This window comes from Hyaena hyaena, unplaced genomic scaffold, assembly GCF_003009895.1.
Source record: "Hyaena hyaena isolate Hyena2069 unplaced genomic scaffold, ASM300989v1 scaffold_119, whole genome shotgun sequence".
NCBI lineage: Eukaryota > Metazoa > Chordata > Mammalia > Carnivora > Hyaenidae > Hyaena > Hyaena hyaena.
Window position 1 is genome coordinate 722,061 of NW_024080750.1, and position 22,372 is coordinate 744,432.

The 22,372-nt window shown below is 61.9% G+C and overlaps 1 protein-coding gene across 1 annotated transcript; it reads right to left on the reverse strand.

Moving 5' to 3' along the window:
* Positions 1 to 1,100: 1,100 nt before the first annotated feature.
* NPEPL1 (aminopeptidase like 1) lies at positions 1,101 to 21,299 on the reverse strand. Its single transcript, XM_039236888.1, has 12 exons — positions 21,136 to 21,299; positions 20,423 to 20,608; positions 19,811 to 19,981; positions 15,884 to 15,973; positions 15,348 to 15,429; positions 13,524 to 13,666; positions 7,714 to 7,791; positions 4,236 to 4,336; positions 3,323 to 3,446; positions 2,914 to 3,090; positions 2,310 to 2,420; positions 1,101 to 1,802 (listed from the first exon to the last, which is right to left on the reverse strand). Exons 1-12 carry the CDS (start codon positions 21,283 to 21,285, stop codon positions 1,644 to 1,646), a joined length of 1,572 nt encoding a protein of 523 aa, XP_039092819.1. The 5' UTR covers positions 21,286 to 21,299; the 3' UTR covers positions 1,101 to 1,643.
* Positions 21,300 to 22,372: the final 1,073 nt, after the last annotated feature.

Genomic DNA, 22,372 nt, shown 5'->3' on the forward strand with positions numbered 1-22,372 from the left:
TGCCTGCACAAGGGAGACTCAGTTCCTCCCCTGCTCCTTGACCCTGCATCCTGCAGCCCCCTGGTGGGGGGCGCGGGCAGTGCCAGCTGCCCGGAGAAGGAGTTCGGCCACCTCGGTGACACCTGCCTGCCCTGGGGCATCTTGGGGAAGCTGGAGAGGGCTGCCCAATTGCAAGGCCATTAAGCAGGCTAATGAACCGTGCAGGCTCCTGGCCCCTCTGGCCACCCACCGTGCCTCCCCTCCCCTCACAGAGCCCACCTACCACCTTGTGACTGCTATTCGTTAGTTAATGTGTCCGGTGAGGGCTTTCCCAGACGGGGCTGGGGCCTCAGAGCTGCTCCCGGCCTTTTCCGGGCCCGGCTGGGACTGAGCACACAGCAGGCAGTTAATAAATATTAGCTTGGGATTAAGCCCAGAAAGAGTCACCTTGATAGCCAGAGCTGGGAAGGGACTTGGGAGTCTGGGGACCCTATGGCGGGGATGGGGTGGTCAGTGGGCCAGGGCATAGCCTGGTGACTTGTGTCCCACAAGCCACATTCTCCCCCTCCATCCCCAGCCGAGGAAGTGTGGGCCGCTTCCTCTATGCCAGGTGGTGCTGGAGTCTATGCAGCCCACTGGGATAGAGCATAGGAGGGGACAAAGGTCCTGCCTCACCTGCCACGCGTGGGTCCCAGGGAGGGGAGCCTCCTGACACCCTGCCCTTCAGCACCTAAGGCCGTGCCCAGGGGGTCTTCACTGCTGAGACACACCTGACTCAGTCCGGTGCTCGGCTCGCCTGGTGATGTGCTGGGGCGGGGCCAGCCCTCCCTGCAGACCACAGGACCTTGGGAGAACCCCAGAAAGCCGCAGGGGCCTCCCGTGGGGAGTCCACACCGTGAAACCTCAGAAAACCACGGCAGCCTGGGCTGTGCAGGCACTGACCGAGGGCTCTGGCCCCACACCCGTCCTCACACACCCCGGGGCTCTCAGCAGCAAAAGCGAGCTGCCAAGCCGGATGCCAGGTTTTGAGAAGGCGGGAGGGCGGGGAGGCTCACAGCCTCGGGCAGGCCTCGGGGCGGGTTTCGCAGCCAGGGTGAGAGAAAGAGGAGGCAGAGGCGAGGTGTGATGCGATTCAGCCATGTTTACTTCAACCTCCAGGGAATCCCAGCGGCCCAGGGACTCCTCTCGCTCCATAAAATTGGGTCCCTAAAACAAGTCACTTCCATCCTTCGAAAGGGGTGGGCTGCCCGGAGGCGGAGTGGCTGCCCCGGCTGGGGCACGGCCTGGGCTCTGCATGATGCGGATGCCGTGTGCGGGGCCTGGGGCCGAGGATAAAGCCACGGGCACCCACTGCGAGCGCGGAGCAGGGGAGGAGGCCATCCGTGCAACGTGGAGCCTCAAGGTCGTGAGGAGGCCCCTGCGGGGAGCAGCGTGTGAAGCCGGCAGGGAGCCGGGCACGTGACTCCACCAGCCGCGAGCCCCGGTGCTCGGTGCTCCCTCCCCTCCTCCAGACCCTGAGCTGTCTTAAGGAAGGAGCTGTTTCTATCACTGTGACAACTAAAAATAAAAACAAACCAAAGGCTATCTTAAGGTATAATCTTCCAATTGCTTAAAATTAATCAGTGCAAAGTGAGGTAAAGAGCCTTGTGTCGCGAAGCCGCCCCTCACACCAGCCTGCGTCTCTTGGAGTCCCTCTCGGCGTCCGCCTCCTGGGCATCCGCGTCACAGCCAAGTGGCGACACTAGGTTCAGCAGAGGGTCCTCGGAGGCCCGGCCGAAAAGCGCCAGCAGGAGTGCCACGCCGAAGCCTGTGGCGCGCTCGCCCTGTGGGCACGGGGCAGACTGAGCCCCTCTGCCAGCCTGGGCTCGGCCCGCTCGGCAAGCACCCCTGCCCACCTGTGCGGGAAGGGACTCCCGGGTCAGCGTGAGGGCGTCCGGCCCCCACCTGCCCTGTGGCCCCCTCCTGCCATCCGGCCACTCAAGAGCTGAGTTAGGCGGTGGGATGGCTCTTTGCCCTCTGGCCCCGACTCACCCCCCCGCCCCGAGTCTTCTTGGGTGGGAAAGGGTGAGCCGAGGGCGGGGGTCTCCAGCCAAGGACAGCGGCCCCTCTCTTTCCAGGGATGTAGAGACCAGAGGTTGGGGGCACCGCTGGCCGAGGTCAGGCCACAGGCGGTATGAGTCTCAGCACAGAAATGTGTCTGGTGAGCTCGGCCTGGAGCCAGAGAGGGCTTCTGGGTGCACAGCGGGCCAGGCCCGCCACTTCTGGGAGTGGCCAGGCCAGCGTGCGGTGCATGCGGGGGGGTGGGGGGCAGACGGGGAGTCTGGACTCACGGCGTGCACAGGTGCGGCGATGTCCAGGTGGACCCACACCCCAGGCCAGTCAAAGCCAATGTGAGAAGCGATGAAAAGGCCGGCACAGGAGCTGGGGCTGTTGTCCCGGTCCTGGGGGACAGAAGGATAAACGGTGACCTTTCTGCTGCCAGCAGTGGGGGCGTGGAGAGGGGCTCCACCCAAGCGAGTTCAGGGTCCACTCGGACCCGCTGAGGATGCCCCCATGTCCCCTGGACCACATCATCCTCAGCCACCGCCTCCCCCTGCTTCTGCAAGAAGGGGCTTGGGGGGGAAGGTGCCCAGCGCGGGGAGCCCGCAGACAGGGACGCCGAGGGCTAAGCGGGTTCGCACGTGGGTTAAGCGTTCTGCCTTCACCCCGGGGAGGCTGTGGAGTCAGCAAACGAGGTGATGAGGGCCAACGGAGGCAGGTCCTACAGTGGTGAGGAAACCCCATCCACGTTCTGGATGGTTCCATCCTGAGCATGGATGTGGGGCCCAGCTGGGGGGGCCCCCTGTCCACACTGCTGCTAGTTGTCGGGGTCACTTGGGACTCTGTCCACCCCGCCGCACCCGGCGCTGGGTGGGGAGGCCCCAGCAAACCTACCGCCACCGAGTTCTTCATGTCGGCCACGGCGGAGGTGAACTCGCTGAAGTGCAGCTCGGGGCAGTAGACGAGCGGGTGCACCAGGTCCCCACACCGCGTCCCAGCCTTCACGCAGGCCGCCTCCCACTCGGCGCTGTTGGTGAGCACCGCAGCATGGTACTTGCCCGTGGCAATGCCCTGGGAGGGGGGCGGGGTGCAGGGAGGGCCGGAGCGAGAGAGGCAGGGAGAAGCAAAGCGGAAAGAAACGGGAGACCACGTGAGCCACCAGGGAGGACGGGTTCCCACGCTGTCCTGACGCTGGGACCCAGCCCAGGGGCTCCGCCACCTGCAGCCCACGGGGCGCCAGGGACAAGCCCCCCGCGGCTCCCCCAGGACCAGGGACAAGGCACCAGGACTGGGGGCGGCCCACCTGCGCTCCAGTCAGCGTGGCCATGTCCAGGATGATGTCCGCACCCAGGTCCTTGCAGGCATAGGACACCCCGTCCGCCAGCACCAGCCTGCCCTCGGCGTCGGTGTTGTTGATTTCCACAGTCCTAGGATGTAGCGGAGAGCCCTGCTCAGGGACGGTGCTCCCCGGGGCACTGGGACTGGTCCCTTCGGAACTGGGGACACCCCATGAGAGCCCGCTTTCCACTCCGGAAGGCAGGGCCGCTCCCACCCCTACAGCAATGTAACGCCAGGGTCAGAAGCGGGGGCCACAGGTCATTCCCACCCCCACCCCACCCAGCCCCCTGTGACTTGGTTTCTTCATCTGTAAGATGGGAAAACAGGGTTGTCTGGGTGGCCTAATGTGCACTGGGCCAGCCCCGGGCCCCTCTGGGGGTCACCCCGCACACTGCTGCGAATCTGGATCACCTGCCCCTCCAGCTGCTGCCCACTGGCTTTTCAGTGTGTCCTTTCGCAGCCGGGAAGGAGCAGTTCGAGGGGGAAATGCAGGGAGGGGCCCCAAGTAGGGAGTCTAAGGGGGTCAGGGCTTTAGAGACACAAAGAACTTTAAGCCTAAGGTTGGGCAGGGTTCATCCCGCTAAGGCAGAGGAGACCCTGAGCCAGGCACCCTGAGGCAGCCCCTCACCCCATCCAGGGAGGTGACCCACCACCCGCTCCTGGGCCCCTGGAGCCAGCAGCCTGCTGCCCGGGGGCTCCTGGGACAGGACGTGCCTCAGGCTGGAGTGCGCAGGGTGAGATCGGCCCCAGGCCAGCCGCGGTTCAGGACTGACCAGCTTGGCTCTGGGAAGGACAGCCTCTCCCCACCCACCCACTACTAGGTCCAGCAGGGCCCACAGGCCCAGAGGGCAGCCAGGGGGCGAGGGAGCCAGCCTTACTTTCCTGAGTACAGCAGGTGGATATCGTCTGGCCTCGTAGCGTTGGGGCCCACCGAGTTCTCGGCCAAGCAGAACACAGCGTGCAGATTGTCTTTGAAACCCTGCAGGGAACACAGGCAGAGGCCCCAGGTACCGGCCGGCAGCGCGTGGAGCAGACAGAACCGGCCCGTTTTCTGACCCCCGTGGACGGCACACAGACAGCGCGCCGGGGAGCGAGAGCACTGCCGCCCATCACTTCCCGGCCTCCCCATCTGGGGGAGTCTCACCTCCTCCTCCTCCGTCTGAGCCCACGCGCTGCGGGGAATGAGCCCAGGGGTGCGGCTGCTGGCTTTCCTCCTGGCTCTCCCACCTACCCGGCTCAGCCCCTGCCTCCAGCCCACAAAACATGGGCAGTGATCAATGTCTCCCACCGTACAAACCGTCTGAGCTCCGCATCGGCGTACGAAAGCAAGCTACACGCATACACACGCGTGGGGGTTTGGGGGGAGCCTGCCTCACACAAGTTTAGGTGTGAAGTTGGTTTTCTGATGCCAAAACTGACGTGTGGACACAGAGAAACATGCACAGAACAGGCTGAGGCAGTTTCCGTCTTACACGGGCCCGGCACCTGCCCCAGAAAACCCCAAGCAGGCGTTGCCCTGGGCGGGGGGGACGGGCAGGGGGAATCGAGGGGAGCTGAGGTCCCACACCCCACGTCTGTCCCGGATGCAAGCCCTTAACCAAGATGTGTCTCCTCCGGACACGGGGTGCACTAGGCCCCCGGCCCCCTCCAGGCCCCCCAGGCCTCCCTCAGCCCCTCCAGGGCTCTTCCAGGACCCCCAGCCCCTCCGGGGCTCTTACAAACAGCTGACAGATACGGAACCTTTCTCAGGAACAGGCAACGAGCCACAGGTGCAGAGCCAGCAGCATGGGCAGGAGCCACAGCGCGGGGCTGGGACAGCTTGGGAGCCTGAACCCAACACTCAGTGCCCGGGGGAGCACCCCACTCGCGTCCCGGGGCCGATACCACGCTCACGCCTGGCTGTGCGAGCACAAGGGCTAATGGCCTCCAGACCCCCAGTCCCCTCCGTCAGAGCTCCCTCGCTAAGACCCCCAACGGCTGATGTCCCTGTCACTGCGCCCCCGCCTCCAGCTGTCTTCATCCCCGTGGGAGTGAGTGGCTGGGATCAAATAAAATGTGACGAGTGGCCTCGAGACAACGGGCTGACCCCTGGGCGCCGAAGCCACAGAAGTGGACCCCACCACAGAAGGAGGGGAGCCCTGAGGCCTTCCTGGAGGAAGCCAGGTTGGGTCTGGGCCCAGAGAGGAGTCTGCAGAACAGGACAGCGGGGCGGAGAGACCATGGCCCCCAACTTGACCCAGTGGGATGCCCTCCCACCCCCTAATTTTGGATCCAGAAGGTCTGGGGTGCTGCTGCTTCTGGTGTGGGGTCCCCTTGGGGAAGGCCAGCTTAGAGGGCACTGCAGGTCCTCAGGTTGCAGGGCACTGGGCAGCGGGGGTGACACACGGGTCTCAGAGGACCCCAGGGGGAGGCAGGCAGCCGAGGGTTGAGGTAAGTGAGGCCTGGAGGCTCACCACCGCCCCAGAACCCGATGCCACTGGCCCTGGCAAGCCCTCGCGTCGGCAGGCATGTCCTCCCCTTTTTAAAAATGGCAGAACTTCTCATTTTGAAATAATTTCCAACTTGCAGAAAATTTTACAAAAATGGTACAAGCAATTCCTGGACACCCCTGACTGCCCCACCCCCACCCCCCAGTGCAAACAGCACGACCATGTCGCCAACATGGTGGTGGGATGCAGCCCGGGCTCACCCGCCTGGCTGTCACCTGAGTCCCCTCGCGCTGGGGCTGCTGGGGCCTGGCCCCCGAGTCTGGTGGCCTCACACGTCTCCCCCTCCCTGAGCTCCGGGCCCGCGCTTGGCAGGACGCCCAGAGGTGTGCTGTGTTCTCCCAGTGCTGTCTGAGGTGCATCATGCGCTGTGCACCCCCCGCCCCCGTGACGTCGCAGGGACACAGCGTCCCCCCAGCTCACTCTCGGACGTGCCAGCCGTCCTGTTCCCACCGCGTTTCCACACACTGGCTCCAGCGGCTGTCGCTCGCTCGCGCGCACCTGAGGCGACAGCTACGGTGCTGACTGCCCAACACTGACTTGCTATGTCCGTCAGGCCCTGGCATTGGGGGGGGGGGGTGTTCTCCGGAAACAGGGCTCCCCTCCCCGGGTTATTTGTTCATTCAGCACTCTGTTCCCACTCACAGACGTGCAGATTCTTAGTTTCCCCGGTGGGTCCTAAGCCAGCATCACCGTGATTTATTTCATGGCTCACGTCAAGGCCCACAAAACTGGGATTAAGGGTGGAGCCTCAAGGCTGTGGCCTTTGGGGGTGCAGGGGCCCTCAGCACCCCGCTATAGCACCCCTGGACGCGGATGGGTCAGATGGTCCAGAGACCACTCATGGCCGCCAGGTGAGGAATCAGTGCCAACTGCCAAGTGGGTCCCAGTGAGCAGGAAGCTGGACCCTGGACAGTCCACCTGCTGGGGCAGGCGCTTCCCGGCCAGCCTGTCCGGAGGCGGCCCAGAGCCTCGGAGCAGCAACCGCCATGAAGGGCAACGGGGCCCGAGTGTGGCCGCCTGAGCCCTCCAGGTGCCTCTCACGGGCCGCCGACACGCCACGGCTGTGCCCCCCCGAGAGGGCCTCCCAGCGGGCACCCTGCAGCTGGGGCCTGCCCCCTCGCGTCCTCACGAGCTCAGCTACCAAGCCAGCACAGGGCCCAGCTCCTTCCGGCACGTCCCGCTCAGGCCTCCGGCCTGGTTATTGCTCACAGAAGACCGGCGGGCACCAGCGCGGGGCAGACGCGGGAGCCGGCCTGGCTGGTGGCTGTGCCAACCCCCTCCGCCCTGTTAGAAGCCCCCAGGCAGAGTCGGGCACCCTCCCTCATGCCCACCCACAGACAGGGCCTTCCTTCCTCCTGGGACGTCTGCTTGTCTCGGGCAACAGGCTAGACCCCTGACCAGCCAGAGTCGGAAACTGTCTGTGTAGACCTTGCTTTTGTTTTTTGTTTTCACTTGGAGGAGAAAGAAAGTCTGGTATGTGGTGAGGTGAAGGCCGGGCCCCTAGGAAGCAGGAAGGTGTCACCCCATGTGGCTCACGCCATGTGGCTTCTTCACTGAACACAAACTCATTGGGGGCCTGACAGAAGCCACACCCTGAGTGGTGGGGGGATGGACACGCTCAGGAAAAGGCAATGTATCCGGGAAGACGTGCCCCTGTCAGAGGTGAGACTCTATGAAGAGGTGACGCTCAGGACAGGTGACGCTCAGAGGGGCCCCAGCGCAGGCAGGAAGCCCTGGAAGTCCACGAAGAGCAGGGAGAGAGGTGCTGAGCTGGGGGGACACAGGGGCGTGGGGGTGGGGGAGGAAAGAGAGCCCACACCCAGGGAGCCCCCCTCCCAGAGGGCTACAGATGGGGGGCCACACTCACCTGCTTGATGGCAGCTCTGAAGGCCCCCAGCACGGCCGCGGCGCCCCCGCAGTCCCTCTTCATCCCCGGCATGGTGGTCTGGAGGGGGCACAGAGGGGCGGGGGTGGCAGTGAGCAGGCGTGGTCGCAGGGCCTGCATTCAGCAGGGCCCTGCCCCTGCCTGGCACACCAGGGCCCCAGAGCAGCCCAGAAACGGCCAGGGGTCACGCGACCGTTCCCCACAGGCAATGGGACATAATGGCCGAAGGTGACGGGATCCTTTTGCCGGAGCAGAGCTTTGGGGGTTACCTGATGAACCAGAGGCGGGAGGGCGGGGAGCCGGGGAGCTGCCCCAGACTGGCTCCTCCGACCCGGGCTCCCAACCCCAGGCTGCCGAGTTCCCCTGGGGTCTGCCTGCCAACAGCTCTCTCTGCCCACGTCTCTGCCCAAGTTTTGAGGAGGAAACTGAGGTCTGGGGCGTCTGAATCTTGAGGTGTCCGGGCAGGGCCGCCGGGCTCTGGCACAGGCTTCCCCGAAGCTCTCCCTGCTCCTCGACATCAACGTCTCAAACAATCCACTCAGGTTAATGCGAACTCTTCCCCAAGGTCACTGTCACCAGTCCCCAACCCCACCGCCCGCTCCGTCCGTGTCTAACAGGGGCCGGGCCGGCGCGCGGGCCCCTCATGCTGCCGAAGTGACTGTGAGTAACTGTGATTTTCCTACAAACCGGGCGAGAATGGTTACACATTTTTACATTCGAGAGACTCCCAGCTCTAATTGACAAGTTCATACTTTAAATTAACAACAGGGCATCAGATGTAGGATTTGGGTCTGAAATGCACAGAGTGATTTTTCTGAACCCTTATCGGATTACACAAGCCTCGGGTTTTAATGGAAAGTATTTTTAGACATAAACTGAGCTGCTTTTACAATTAAGCTGAGTGACGACGATCGGGCGAGCACTATTGACAATAAGGTGTCTCTTTGACCTGATCAGCAAGAAAGCACAGGATTGTTTAAATGGAAAAACAGGGGCCTCAGATCTGAAATCGAACCACTTGCAAAACGGCCGGCACAGAATAGCTGGAGATGGTCGCTGAAATTGTGTCTCCCTGTCACCGGGGCAGCCTCCCGATCATAGACAAGGAGCACCATGTGGCAAATGTAACTCAATTGACTACGTGAGCTTTGCAGACGGCCCCCCACCATGCTGTTCCCAGTTTAACAAAAGAGACGCTTTCCAGAGTAGCAGGAAGATGTCACCACCTGGGACATTCACGGGGTTGTCACGTCCGCCCTCCACGGAGTCGGAGTCATAGTGGGGCCACTCCCTTGATTCCTTGCTGACGCAGATACGTGACTAATGTTTCAAAGTCTCTGCCGCCGCCGAGTACAGCTGTTTTCGATGTTCTGCGTGATGGAACGGAAGGTGTGTGCGGAGCCGTTCTGTTCTCACCAGACGGTCAGGGCGGTCAGGGCGGGGGCCGGGGGCCCAGTTCTCTGCTCAGCTAGAGAACTCTGCTCCTGAACAGCGTTCTTACCTCAAGGAACAGCTGACTCCTGCGGGTTATTTGGACTTAGGTGTTTGGCATATGTTTCCTTAAAAAAGAACAAAGTGGAACTCTCACTTCCGGGAGACGAACCGACAGCAACGGGCGCCGGGGTAAAACCTGAGCTTTCAAGCAAAAATCATGATTTTGAAAAACTTGTATCTGCCTCTGCGGCAGCTTCCTAGTGGAGATTTTAAGGGGTGCCTGGGTGGCTCAGGGGGTTAAGCATCCGACTTCGGCTCAGGTCATGATCTCACGGTTCGTGGGTTCGAGCCCCGCATCGGGCTCTCTGCTGACAGCTAGCTCAGAGTCTGGAGCCTGCTTCGGATTCTGTGTCTCCCTCTCTCTCTGACCCTCCCCTGCTCACACTGTCTCTCTCTCCCTCTCTCTCTCTCAGAAATAAATAAAACATTAAAAAATTTAAAAATGAGATGGATGGTGGGACGGAGCATGACTTTTAAAAATGTTATAAGCTGGGGCACCTGGGTGGTTCAGTTGAATGTGTGACTCTTGGTTTTGGCTCAGGTCATGGTCTCATAGTTTGTGGGTTCGAGCCCCATGCCCGTTCTGTGCTGACAGTGTGGAGCCTGCTTGGGATTCTCTCACTCCATCTCTCTGTACCCCTCCCCTGCTCACTCTCTATCTCAAAATAAATAAACATTTTGTTAAAATTTTTTAGAAATACAATGACACAGATGGTGGGACCAAGTGTGACTTTAAAAATATTATGTGTTGTGGGGCACCTGGGTGGCTCAGTCGGTTAAGTGTCTGACTTCGGCTCAGGTCGTGATCTCACAGTTCATGGGTTTAAGCCCCGCGTCAGGCTCTGTGCTAACAGCTAGCTCAGAGCCTGGAGCCTGTTTCAGATTCTGTGTCTACCTTTCCTACCTTTCCTACCCTTCCCTGTTCATGCTTTCAATCTCTCTCTCTCAGAAAAAAAAAATATGTTTTGTGTCAAAATTTAGAGGTTCTGCATAACTCCGCGGGCAGTCTTCTGAGTGGCCCATGCATGATACCACAAGATCATGCCGAGTCCATGACAGACCGTAGATGTTAACGTAACGGAGTGCAAAGAGCCACTGCTGTGGTTTCTGATCCCGCACGACCACTACGCTTGCAGACACTCCCACTTGACGAGTTTTGGTGTAATAATAGCAAAGACGAATGTCCTTGGTTGTCTGTAAAGGGCACTAAAATATTTCTCCCTTTTCCAACTACAAAATGAGCGAGTCCAGATTTTCTTTTTCTTTTTCTATTTCAACTAAAGCGACAGATCACAACAGACTAAATGCAGAGACAGCAACGAGATCCTGGCTGTCTTCTATTAAGGCAGACACGAACGAGGCTGGCAAAACGTAAAACAATGCCACTCTTCTCAATGATTTCTCTTCATCCCGGGAAATACAGTTATTTTCATAAAATATTTACATTTACACGCGATGGATTTATACTGTTATTTTAGAATAAATTATTATCTTTCCCCAGTTTGAATTTCCACTAGGGTAAATATCAACAGACATCAGTCTTATAAAAAAAGAATCTTCTTGGGATTGATCCTTTTTGAGAGAGGGAGGGGTTCTGAGACTCACACATTTGAGACCTAAATTCACACTGATCCTGATTTACCTTTGAAGTCTTTGGAGACAGAGGGCTGGCCCGTCCCGCAGGACTGGACCGGGGCCGCCAGCAATATGCCTCATCCTCCAGCAGCCCCTGCTTCTCACTCGCCCTCCAACAAACCGGCATCCCGAATAAGCATCTGATCCCAGGAGAAACGAGCTTGCAATTCCCCCTGCTGGCAGTCAGCTGCCTCCAGGGCGAGAGCCAGTGTCACGGGGGAGAGACGGTGGTGGCCAGCACCAGGTGCGGCCCAGGGCTCCACTGTCTTTGGAGCCTGAAAATAACAATTAACAGGCTAAAAGTTGGTTTGCCTGCCACCATCAGTGGTAAAATATTTCTCCTGAAAAATCCGTGGCTTGAAGTGAGTTCTAATCATATAAATAAAAGGTTCCAACCCACCCACTGTAATTACGTATCCTTTTAGAAACCTCATTCTACATGGACGCTGTTAACTGCCAGGTGCATGGCTGGCTGGGCCAGCACCGGCTCCACGCCGTGCCTTCCGTCAGAAATGGGGGCACCCACAGCGCCTCCAACCACGGGCTCCGAGCAAACCCCAGGGCGCGGGGAGCCTGGAGCTCTCAGCTTCTCTCCATCTAAGGGAACCGCTGGACTTGCTTAAAATGCTTTTACTCCCCAGATCTTTGAAGGCCCCTAAAATCAACCTCGAAGGACTGAAGACACAGACAGTATCACAATTTCTGGAGTTTCTTGGAAAACAAGATTCTCTGCCAAGTCTCTGCCAAGTGACGCTTACATGAAAGACTTTTCCTGGGTATCTGTGTATTGGCCACTTCACGCAATAGAAACTCTTCACGATTAAAATTGTGTTTCTGGACCAGTTTGGACCGACCCCGAGTGAAGACGGACTCACAAATCTGGCACCTCTGTCCATGCAGTGGACGTAAAGATGTGGAAAAGATCAATTTGGGTAAAATCATGGACAAATGTGCAGAAGCAAAGGCCTGAAAACAGACACCGTAATGCTAACATCTGCTACCACGACAGGCCACAAAGGAGGCATACTTGTTTCCTAAACAAAACGTCCCATTAATGTTATTTAAAAGTGTTGATACATTACTATCTTTTCTATGCATACTATAATATTCATCAACTTATTTATTTTAAAGGTTTATTTTTAAGTAATCTCCACACCCTACGTGGGGCTCAAACTCACAACTCCGAGATCAAGAGCCACACACCCCACCCACTGAGCCAGCCAGGAACCCCTGTAACATTTACTTCAATTTTTCGCTGGCATGATAATAAGAATGGAAGGTGTTTGCTTTTTTAAACCTTTATTATTGGATCATTTCCCAATTAGTCCTGAAAATAATGTTGTTTACAGGAGGAAGCATGCTACAAAAGAACAAAGAAGAAAACACAGGGGCACCCGGCTGGCTCGGCCGGTTAGGGATCTGACTTCAGCTCAGGTCACGATCTCACAGCTTGTGGGTTCGAGCCCCGAGTCGGGCAGAGCCTGGAGCCTGCTTCAGATTCTGTGTTTCCCTCTCTCTCTCTCTGTCCCTCTTCCGCTCACGCTGTTTCCCTCTGTCTCTCAAAAATAAATGTTAAAAAAGAAAAAAAAAAGGCCATGCACTAGACAAATGCACTAGACAGACTAGCAGTCAGTGCAAAAGGCAGCACAGCCTCTACCCCAAATAGCGACCAGCACTGGGGTTCGGGTCGGGCAGCGCCGGAGCTGCGGCCCGCGCTGCCAGGGGGACAGGGCCCGTGCCGCCAGTCCGCCGAGTTTACCGAGGGTCAGCCAGCCAGCCTTCTGTGAGAACCTGCCTGTTTTGTAAACGCCGGGAACTCACTCGGATTACAGAGCGACGCCGGGCCAACAGCACACATCTGCGAGCCCCGCCGGCCGCCAGCTCTCCGCGTCTGCTCTGCGTGAGCTTGGCCCGTCCTGTCTCTTCTACGGCCCCGTCGCTGGCAAGGCTGGCTCTCCTTTCCCAGGTCTCCGGAGGCACCGAATTCACATGCCTGCTCCTTCCCAGGCCTTCTGGGTCTTGGCGCCGGAGAGCCCGGCGCAGGCCGGGTGCCCAGTAGTTGCTCAGTGCGAGTGTGTGACGTGAGCAGATGAAGACGTGGCCCTCCTCCTCCTCCTGGTGCCACCTCAGCTCTCGGGGCACAGCAGGCCCGGGCGCGCTGGGTGTGGAGGGGGGAGACGCAGCCCCCGGACACGGCCCCGCCTGAAGGCCGCTCACGGGCCAGACTTGCGAGACCCGGCCTCGCCGGGACACCTGCCGGCTGCCTGCCTGTGGCTCCGATCCCCTCCGGCCTTCTCCGGGGGCCTGTTCCCCGCGCGGGCTCGTGCGGACCCCCCCGAGGTTCTCTGGATGGTCACGGGGATGGTGGGCGCCATTCCACACCCTTCTCTTCAGAAGCACCGAGTCCGTAAACATGGCCTCCTCGGGTTAGTTTTCCAGCCTTTTGATCGTTTCTGTGGCTCCTTCTGGATCCCAGTTTTGTTTGCAGTGTGGACACGAAACCGTCTCCCCCTCAGGAGAGGAATCAGCCCCACTGATTCGGCCCGAGCCCGGCTCCCCGGAGGCACGCCCCAATGCCAAGGTCCCCGCAACCTCTAGGCGCTGAGGAGCCCGCCTCCAACCTCACCCCGGGCCCTGCCCGAGCGCCGCCCCCAGCACCTCACCTTCCCTTTGATGCTGAGGCCCCCGGTGTCATAGACGATCCCTTTGCCCACCCACGCGATGGTCTGGGTGGCTCCTTCTGGGGTGTGGCTGAGGACGGCCAGCGCGGGGGGGTGCAGGGCGGCTTTGCCAACACCATAGATTCCTACAGAAAGCACGGGGTGGGGGTCAGTTGGGCTCAGGCTGGACCGAGCAGAGACCTCCCAGCAGCCCCCCAGTAACACTAGCTCTCCCCGCCCCCCAGCCCTGGAAATATCCACGGGCGTGTGGGTGTTTCTCCTGGAGCGTGTGCTGTCCCCGAGGGAGGAACCTGCCCCCTCTCCTGCCCCTGGCCAGCGTGGCAGCGGGCAATGCAAATTAGCTCCAAAGCGCTGGGGCTGCGAATGAATTCTATGTGAAGTACCGTTAAGAAAAAAAATCCACTGAGGAGAAAAAAAAAAAAACCAAAACAGAAACCTGTATCATTCCCAGAAAGGAATGAACACCACTGCAGAATGAAATGGTTTTTGGATCCTGCCTCAAGGCCACTCCGGCCCACGCTCATTCCCCCACCCCGAAGCTTCCACCCTTCCCAGGCTCACTCCCACTGCTGCCTCACTGCTGCCGTGCCGTTTCCCTTCTTCTCAAGAAAGCCTGTTGTGGGCAGAAGCTATGCCCGAAAGTCCCCCGGTAACCGGAGCGAACAATCGTAAAGGTCAGGACGAGAACTGATAACGGCGGTCTGACAAACTCCTACACGTCCTGCATGGCCCACCGCAGATGTCCTCTCCTGTGTGACGAGTTCTCTGACAGGAGCAGCCCCTCCCTCCACTTGTGGGTGGGTTCACGTGACCTGAGGTAGGCACTCCTGTGACCCCCGCCTCTGGGCATTCTTGAGCACGTGGAGCCCCTCTCCCTATATGTGGATGGAACCTCAGGCCGCCCTGCTTCTGGCTACGGCAGCAGTGATGAGATCCCACTTCCAAGATTGGGTTACGAAAAAAGACCTTGGCTCTCCCTCGCCCGCTCACTCTTCCTCGCCCAGAAATCACACTTTGAGGGAAGCGGCTGCCGCCTGTGAGTTCTGCTCAAGGAAAGGCCCTCGTGACAAGGGACAGCCAAGGCCGGGTGACAGAGAGCAGCACATCACCGGCCCCGGTTGAGCCTTCAGATGACGGCCGACCCAGTCAACATGCTGGGTCTCCATGCGGGACAGACCCTGAGCCCAGCACCCAGCTAAGCCGTGCCCAATCCCCACCCATAGGAGCGTGTGGCACTTCCTTCTGGAATCATTTGTTTGGCAGCCACAGATCAAGAGTACAGTGCCCCTCCCCCAGCCAGACCAAGAGCACCTTGTCCTAGTGCATGGGGGGCGGGAGGATGTGCCCGGCCACCAGGAAAGGCCCTCTGAGAAGGCAACTTCCGCGCAAGACGTGCAGGGTGTGGTGGCCCTGCTGTGCCAGTGTCTCGGGGAAGTACTCCAGAGAAAGCGGGCTGGCCGTGAAGACGAGGCCCTGACGCAGACATGGGCTTGTGCCCTCGAGGAGCCGAAAGGCCCTGCTGAGCTGGTCCAGGGAGCCAGGACGGTAGCCCTCGTGGACGGGAGAGCGGGCCGTGGAAGGACCTGGACACCGTGGCTTCCAGAATCCAGACCAGAACCTCAATCAGTGCCTCATTCTTCCCCCAGAGACGGTCTACTTCCCAGGGTCCAGCCTGGGTGTTGGATGCAGGCTGGCCTCCTTCGGGGGAAGCTCAAGGCAACGCAGCGTGTGACCCACCTCCACCCTCGCACCCCAGCACCCAGGACCGGCCTGAGGCCGCGGCCGGCGAGGCCCCGCCCCACCCACCTCCAAATCCTCTTGTCTTCAGCTCCTCGTCCCGGATGATGGTCGGGGTGATCCCCAGCTCTTTTCCAACCTTCTTAATCTCCTGGACACGGTCATGGAAAAGCGACACAAAGACACGTGAAGGTGGCCTCCATCAAGGCGAGGCCGCAGCTCTGGGCCAGGGATGAGCAGACGCCCGCGCGACGGAGGGGGGCCAGGGCCCCAGCTCTCTCCGCTCTGGGCGCGATTAAACCCAGGACAGAAGGCTCGCCCTCCAAACTGCAATTTCCTGCAGTTCATGGCTGCAGGCCTGCAGAGAGGCCTTGGGGAGAAGGCTCTGTCCGCCCTCCGCCCTCAGCCGAGGCCTGGTGGCCCCTCGCAGCTGGGGGGACAGCGGGACCCCGTCCACGGCAGCCCCCCACTTCCCCGGGCAAGGCGCACAGACTGTGGACACTGCCCCCTCCGGCCCCGGGTCTCCTCCGGCCTCCTCGAGGCCTGCTAACGCCTCTCCCGCCCCGGTCCCAGCCCGGTGCCACAGACTCCCCGGGGCCACGAACCTCGAGGAACGTGTCTGTGTTCATCTCGTTGCACGGAGTGTCCACAATACGAGCAGCCAGCCGCACGCCTTCCGTGGCGCTTGTCAAGCACTGGGCAAGAAAACCAGAGGCCCTCACTGGGGACCCAGGACCAGGCCGGAAGGGCTGTCCCGCCCTCTCTGTTCCCATAGGGACCACAGGCACCCCGGCAGCCCCTAGGGGAGGTTTCGGGGCGGCTGACGTCATCGAGGGGTGGGGCGGGGAGGAGAGGGTCACGCTGCCTGCGCTTGCTCCCCAGTGCCTGTGACCGCCAGGCGCCCTGCACAAAGTTCAGCGCAGCCCTGACCTTGCCTGCAACCCGGATCGTCCAGTAATCCCTCAGCCTTTGCTTCAAGCCTTTGCTTCTGACTGAACGTCTGCGTCGCCCCCAAACTTGTATTATGAAGCCCTAACCCCCCAGTGTGATGGAATGAGGAGGCCTGTGAGAGGGCATCAGGTTTATACGAGGTCAGGAGAGTGGGGCCCATGCCAGACCCCGCTTAGACCTCGGACATCAGGCCCCCACAACTGTGAGAAATACACACCTGTGAAGACCCCGTCTGTGGTCTTCTGCTGTGGCCTGAGCTGACCAATACACCCTCCCTTCTCCTCTGGTCAAGACCCTAGCCATCCTCTGGGTGCTTTTTAAAGGCCGTATCCTCCAGAAGCTTCTCTGGACCCTCCCAGCAGAGTAAAAGTACTCTCTGTCCTGCACCCCCAAACCTGCTGGCCTTCCTCGTGGCCCTCCGGCCATCAGGAGGGCATTTTTCTCACCTGAGCCCCATGTGGGTGTGTAAAGACTCCCTGCCCCCGTCTTCCCAGCCATTCAACGCCCGTGCTCTGGGCACAGGGTGCCCACCCTGCCTCGGACAGCTCACACACTGGCCCAGAGCCCAGAAGGCAGCAGGGACCCGACACCGCCCACCATGACACTCAGCCCGGCACAGGGGAGGCCCTCTAGACGGGCATCTGAGCTGCATACAGCCGCCGCCTACCGCCCCACCGCGCGCGCGCACACACACACACACACACACACACACACACACCGGCCGCCCCACTAAGCCCTGCCGCTAACTTCTGCCAAGAACGTCTGCCCTGCTTTTGCTTCAACACCGATCCTGGAAGCTCTTTGCCTTCTCGTTCGTCTCCACCTGCCCCACCCCGATGCCCACCCCCACGCCTCAGACACTGGGCTGGCCGGCCGCCTCCCCTGGCGCGCAGGGAAGAGGCGATGTGGGAAGAGCAGAGCGGCACAGGTGCATGGGCGTGCGGACAGCTGGAGTGGATCACCGCCCTTCCCGGCCCCACGGCGTCGGGGCGGGCAGGTTCGGGGCTGACCCCAGCCCAGCCTCCCCCTAGACCCTGCTGAACCGCTCAGAGGGCCTCTGCCATTCCCAGGTAATTAAACCCCAAAGCCTCAAAGGCAGAGACGCAGGACTTGACAGCTCAGATATGAGATGTGCTCGTGTGGTCCCCGCCGCCTGACAGCGAGCTCCCCTCTGGGAGGCCGAGGGTCCCCGTCCGCGGGCGTTGCAGAGACCTTTGCTCATTGCTGACGCAGCCCACAGCCGCTGTCTGGGAAGTGCGTCAGTGCCCTGAGACTCGTCGCTAAGGAGGCCACGCGCTCGGCCAGCCGACCTCCGTGAGCTCAGAGCTCCTGGTGCGGCGCGGCCGGGGGAGCGGGCAGGCGGCTCCTGCGGGGGGGGGGGGGCTCCCGGAGCCCCTCCAGCACTCAGAGCCTCATGAAGAGCTGTGCCTCCTCATGCCTCAGCCTCCCCATCACAGAAGCAGGATCAAGCATTTGTTCATTCGTTCATTCGTTTCATTCCACCCACGTTTCGGGGGGCTCCTCCTGTGTGCAGGCTCCACACCAGGCCCTGGGAACCTGACCATGTCCCTCCCCGGCTACACGCTATAGGGGAGGGGGGAGGAGAGGCCACAGGAGCCCAGACGCTAAGAGGACCTGGAGGGTGGCTGAGGGGGGCCCCAAAGTATGGAAAAGGCCACATGGGGCGTCAAGCGCTCCTGCGCTCATGACCCAGGACAGATGGGACAGAGGACTGACAGACGGTGGCCGCGGTTAAGACCTGGCTCTGTCCCTTGCTGGTGGGGCCCCCATAAGTCATCTAAAGTTACAAAGACTCAGTCTACCCAGCTCTACAATGGGAATAAGGACAGGCTTCAAGGCCTAGAGCTGTTGAGAGGATTAAGCACGGCGGCGTGGGCGCTCGCTAAGAGCACTTCCTGCTACCTGACAAGCACTGGAAGACACCGAGCTCACGTGGCCAGAGGAAGGGGGAATGGAGGGAGGGAGGGAGGGAGTCTGGAGGCAGCAAGGCCAGCCCGGAGGCTGCTGCAATGGTCCAGGAGAGCAGTGGGGTGCAGGGGGGAGCTCCCCATGGCAGTGGGCAGAGCAGGATGCCCCGGATGGGGGTCAAGGAGACCCACCAGCCCAGTGGCCCTGGCCACAGGTTGGGCCGTGCTGGGGCTACAGACCAGGTCCCTGCCCTCTGGAAGCTTCTATCCCAGCCTGGGGCACAGAGGCTGAGCAAAGACGTATCCCATCAGGTGGGATGGGGCTCGCGCTCAGCGGGCAGAGGGCCTGACTGTGAGGGAGGCCATCTCAGCCGGATGGCCAGGTGCCCCAGGGGAAAGGGATGTGGGCGGAAGCCCGACTGAGAGCAGGCGGGGCCCGAGCAGGAAGGACCTGGTCGGGGAGGCTGAGGAGGTGGGAGGCTGGCGGGGTCCAGGCCCAGCAGGAAGGCAGCCCACCATGGCCCGCAGGGAGGGAGGGAGGAGCGCTTAGAGGGGGTGGGGGGTGGGGATGGCCCGGGTGCTGCTCAGGCTCCAGCCCCGGGCTCTGGTGCGGAGAGGCCTGAACTCAGAAGGAGCCCCTGCAGCGACAGGGGCAGTGCTCAGCCGTGCCCGGCGGAGGGGCGACCCCGCAGGCCTGCCAGGACCCAGAGACGGGAAGGCCGGGAGGTCGGGAAAGAGATAAAGAGGTCATAGGCCACAGGGGACGTGGGAAGGAGGCACGACTCTGGGTGGGGCAGACCCTTCCAGGAGGGATGACAAACGTCCCAGGCTGGCAGACAGGGCTCTTAAAAAAAAACAATGTCAGGAAGTGGGGTGGAACCTCCACTTTGTGGGTTGAGGTGGGGGAAGGGAGTTCAGAACGGCAAAGCAATTAGCCTGTGTGTTTTCCACGTCTGGGGAGGAATGGAAGGAAAGGAAGGCAGCTGTTACGAGACGTGGGGACGGAAGCACGGCCTCTCCTCCTCGAGGTGGAGGCAGGGGTGCGGGGGCTGGGACAGAAGTGAAGGGTGGGGTGGGAAGCACAGCCCAGGGCTGGCCGGGACGAGGAGGGTGATGTCAGGGGTCAGTCGCCACGGGAGGCAGGGGAGGATGTGTGGTAGGAACGCAACCCCCATACAAGGACTTCTGACCTGGAATCCCTCCACACTGAGCATGGAGCCTGCTTGGGCTTCTCTCTCTCCCTCTCTCTGCCTCTCCCCCATCTCAAGAGTAAATAAACGTTATAAAAATAAAAGGATTATTCTGAAGGTCCAATGCAACAACATGTGTAAAAGTGTACCACGGAAGGTAAGGTGATACACACGCAGACGGGATTCTTAGTACGAAATGTGAAAGTGCCTGGCACTGGTTAGGTGCTTGGTAAATACTGGTCAAACAGACTGAATCCTGAAAAGGAAGCCTCCCCTGAGAGAGGGGGCCAGCTGCCTGGCTCTGGAAAGGCCTCGGGGGCCTTCTCAGGAATTGCTGCAGCTCCCCAGTGCCACATTCCACACACCCCCGGGAAGACACAGAGAGAGACCCCCCAGCTCCCCTTCCAGCGGCCCCCAGCTCGCGCAGGCCCAGGGGACGCAGTCTGAGCTTGCAGACACCCACTTGCAAGGTGGACACCTCCACGGGCCCATTGTCTTGTCCCACCAGGAAAAACTCCACCGTGACCGTCTTCTTCTCCGCGCGTCTCGAAGCCCCCGAGCGGTGGGTGAAGAGGGGGAAAGCCCGGGCCAGGGCGCACGCGGAGGCGAAGGCGTCCGACCGCTCGCACACCATCTGCAGCACAGACAGGCAGAGCCGTGAGGAGGGGCAAACCCACAGGGGTTGAGCTCGGGCAGGGCTGGGGCACAATCTGGACAGAGGGGCCCCAACGAAGCCACCGTGCAGGGGCCTGCCCGGAGCCACTGCCTCACTGCGTGACAAAGGGACACGGCCACCAGATGTGGACTGCCTCCCAGACAGGAGAGTAGTGGGGCACGGAGGACACGGAGGGGAGTGGGTTCAGCAAATCTGGGTCTGAGTCTCAGATTTGACACCGAAAATGATCCGGGGGTAAATGGCCTAGTCTCTCTGACCTCAGTTGCCCCGTGTGTAAGCAGGGCTTACAGCGCCCTGGGTTGTGGCCGCATGTCCACCAGGGAGGCACCGCAGGCCAGGGCGCTGGGCAGGCACGCCAGACTCCCTGCTGGTAGGAGGCGGGCGGCCTTCGGCACTCACCAGGATGCACCGATGGGTCCCGGGCGGCAGGCAGGTCCGCACAAGTCGGGTGACGAAGTGGGCAGCGGAAGGGCTGTTGTGCCGACTCACCCTGGAGGGCAGGGCGGCCACGGTGGCATAGTTCAGGTAGAGGGGACAGCTGTCCGTGGGGTTGGGGTTGAGCGTGCTCAGCGCCGCCTGCCAGAGCTGGATCAGAAGGGGAGAGACAAGAGACAGACACCAGACTTCAAACAGCCCGCTCGCCGGGAGCCGGTCCCTGCACGCGGGCGCCTGTGTCGCTGAAAGGGCACTTTCGCAGCTTCCCCAGGGCACCCACGACCCTGTAATTAAGACGTGTGGCCTCTTGCTGGAGCTAAGCGTGCGTGCGCGCGTGTGCGCGCGTGTGTGTGTCTGCTGGCACGATTCCACCCTTGTGGGATTACACGGTGGGGATTTAAAAGGCCAGCGTGGGGGCCGCCTGGCCTCGAGCTGCGAGCACGGGGTGGGCCCGGCCAGGTGCCGCCGGGAGGGCTTCCGGAAGCGCGCGGCCGGCTCCTCCCCCGCGGGGCCGCGCGCACCCCTCGAAGGCGGCGGCGGCGGCGGCGCCCTGGAGGCGGCTCCCCGGGGGGCGGGTGGGGGAGGGGGAGGCCCCCCCCACCCGAGCGCCGCAGGGCTGGCCTCGCGCCCCTGCGGGTGCCGGGCGGGGCCTCCGGGCGGCCGCGCGGCCCGCTCACCTCCTCGGTGACCCGGGGCTGCAGCTTCCCGCGGACGTGGCTCCAGGGCACGCGGTGCAGGTGGTGCAGCTGGCCGAGCAGCAGCAGCGGCCGGCTCTGCGGGTCCGCGTCCCCGGCGCTCGCCTGGAACTGCAGCCCCACGTTCGCCATCTTCCGCCGGCCCGCGCCCCCCCCCCCCCCCCCCCCCCCAACAGGCCCGGCCCGGCCCGGCCGCCGCCCCGCTCCGCTCGGGCTCCGCTCCGGCCCCGGTCTCGGCGCCGCCCCGGCCCTGCCCGGCCCTGCCCGGCCCCGCCTCCCCCGCCGCTCCGGGCCGCTCGCGAGACGTGCAGGGCCCGCCCGGGGCGCGAGGGGGCGCGAGGGGGCGCCGGGCCCGCGGGGCGGAGCGGGCGGCCCTGACCCCGGGGCGGGCCCCGACCCGCCGGCCCGGCCAGGCAGGCCCCGACCGGCAGCTGCCCGGCCCCGGGCCCGGTGTAGGCCCCAGATGCCGGCAGGCTGCAGGCCCCGAGCAGGCCCGGAACCCCGGGGCGGGCCCGAAAACCGGGCAGCCCGGATCCGGAGGCAGGCCCCAAAGCCTGGCAGGGTCCCCCCTTCCACCAGCCTAACAGGCCCCAGGCCGGGACAGGCCCCGAGCCCCATTGCCCCCCACCCCCACAGTGGGTCCTGCCTTCAAAGTGAGGGACACAGAGCTCTCCGGACAGCCTTTCCAGGAAGAGGCCCTGGCCTCGGGCCCCAGCACACCCTGGTGGCCCTGACCTCTAGCATATGCTGAGCCCACCCAGGCCCAACCTCAAGTCCGCCCTGGCAGCTCCCACTGGACCACAGTCTGGATGAGCCCTAGGCCCAGCTGCCGGAGGGGGTCCCGAGCGTCCCTGCGGGGGGCACAGTGCGCCCCTTCCCACAGCCCCCAGCTGCCAGTCAGCTTTGCCTTGGCTGGGCGATGCCTAGACCCGGGCCAGCCCCTGGCTTAGACCAGGCCCCGCTGCCCTGCATGCGGGGAGGTACCGACAGCTCCGCCCTCCTCGCTTGATGGGTTCCTTGACATTGATCAGGTCCCCAGTATTTCCCAGGTGGTGGGTGGCAGAGGGGCCCTGGGGCATATGGGGTGGATGGCTGGTATGCCGTTTGGGGTCATAGCTCCGGATGCTGCTCAGATACAGGTTCAGGGAGGGATGACCGGTTTGAGGAAGCTGTACCAGCGGGCATTTAAAATACAGCTCCTGCCCACATCCTGATTGCT

Excerpts from the sequence above, each read along its gene's own strand:
- NPEPL1 (XM_039236888.1), bottom strand. The coding sequence starts at position 21,285 with ATGGCGAACGTGGGGCTGCAGTTCCAGGCGAGCGCCGGGGACGCGGAC. Across the intron at positions 13,667-15,347 it reads GAAGACAAGAGGATTTGGAG|GAATCTATGGTGTTGGCAAA; the intron begins GTGGGTGGGGCG and ends TGCTTTCTGTAG. Across the intron at positions 1,803-2,309 it reads TCGCCGCACCTGTGCACGCC|GGCGAGCGCGCCACAGGCTT; the intron begins GTGAGTCCAGAC and ends CCGTGCCCACAG.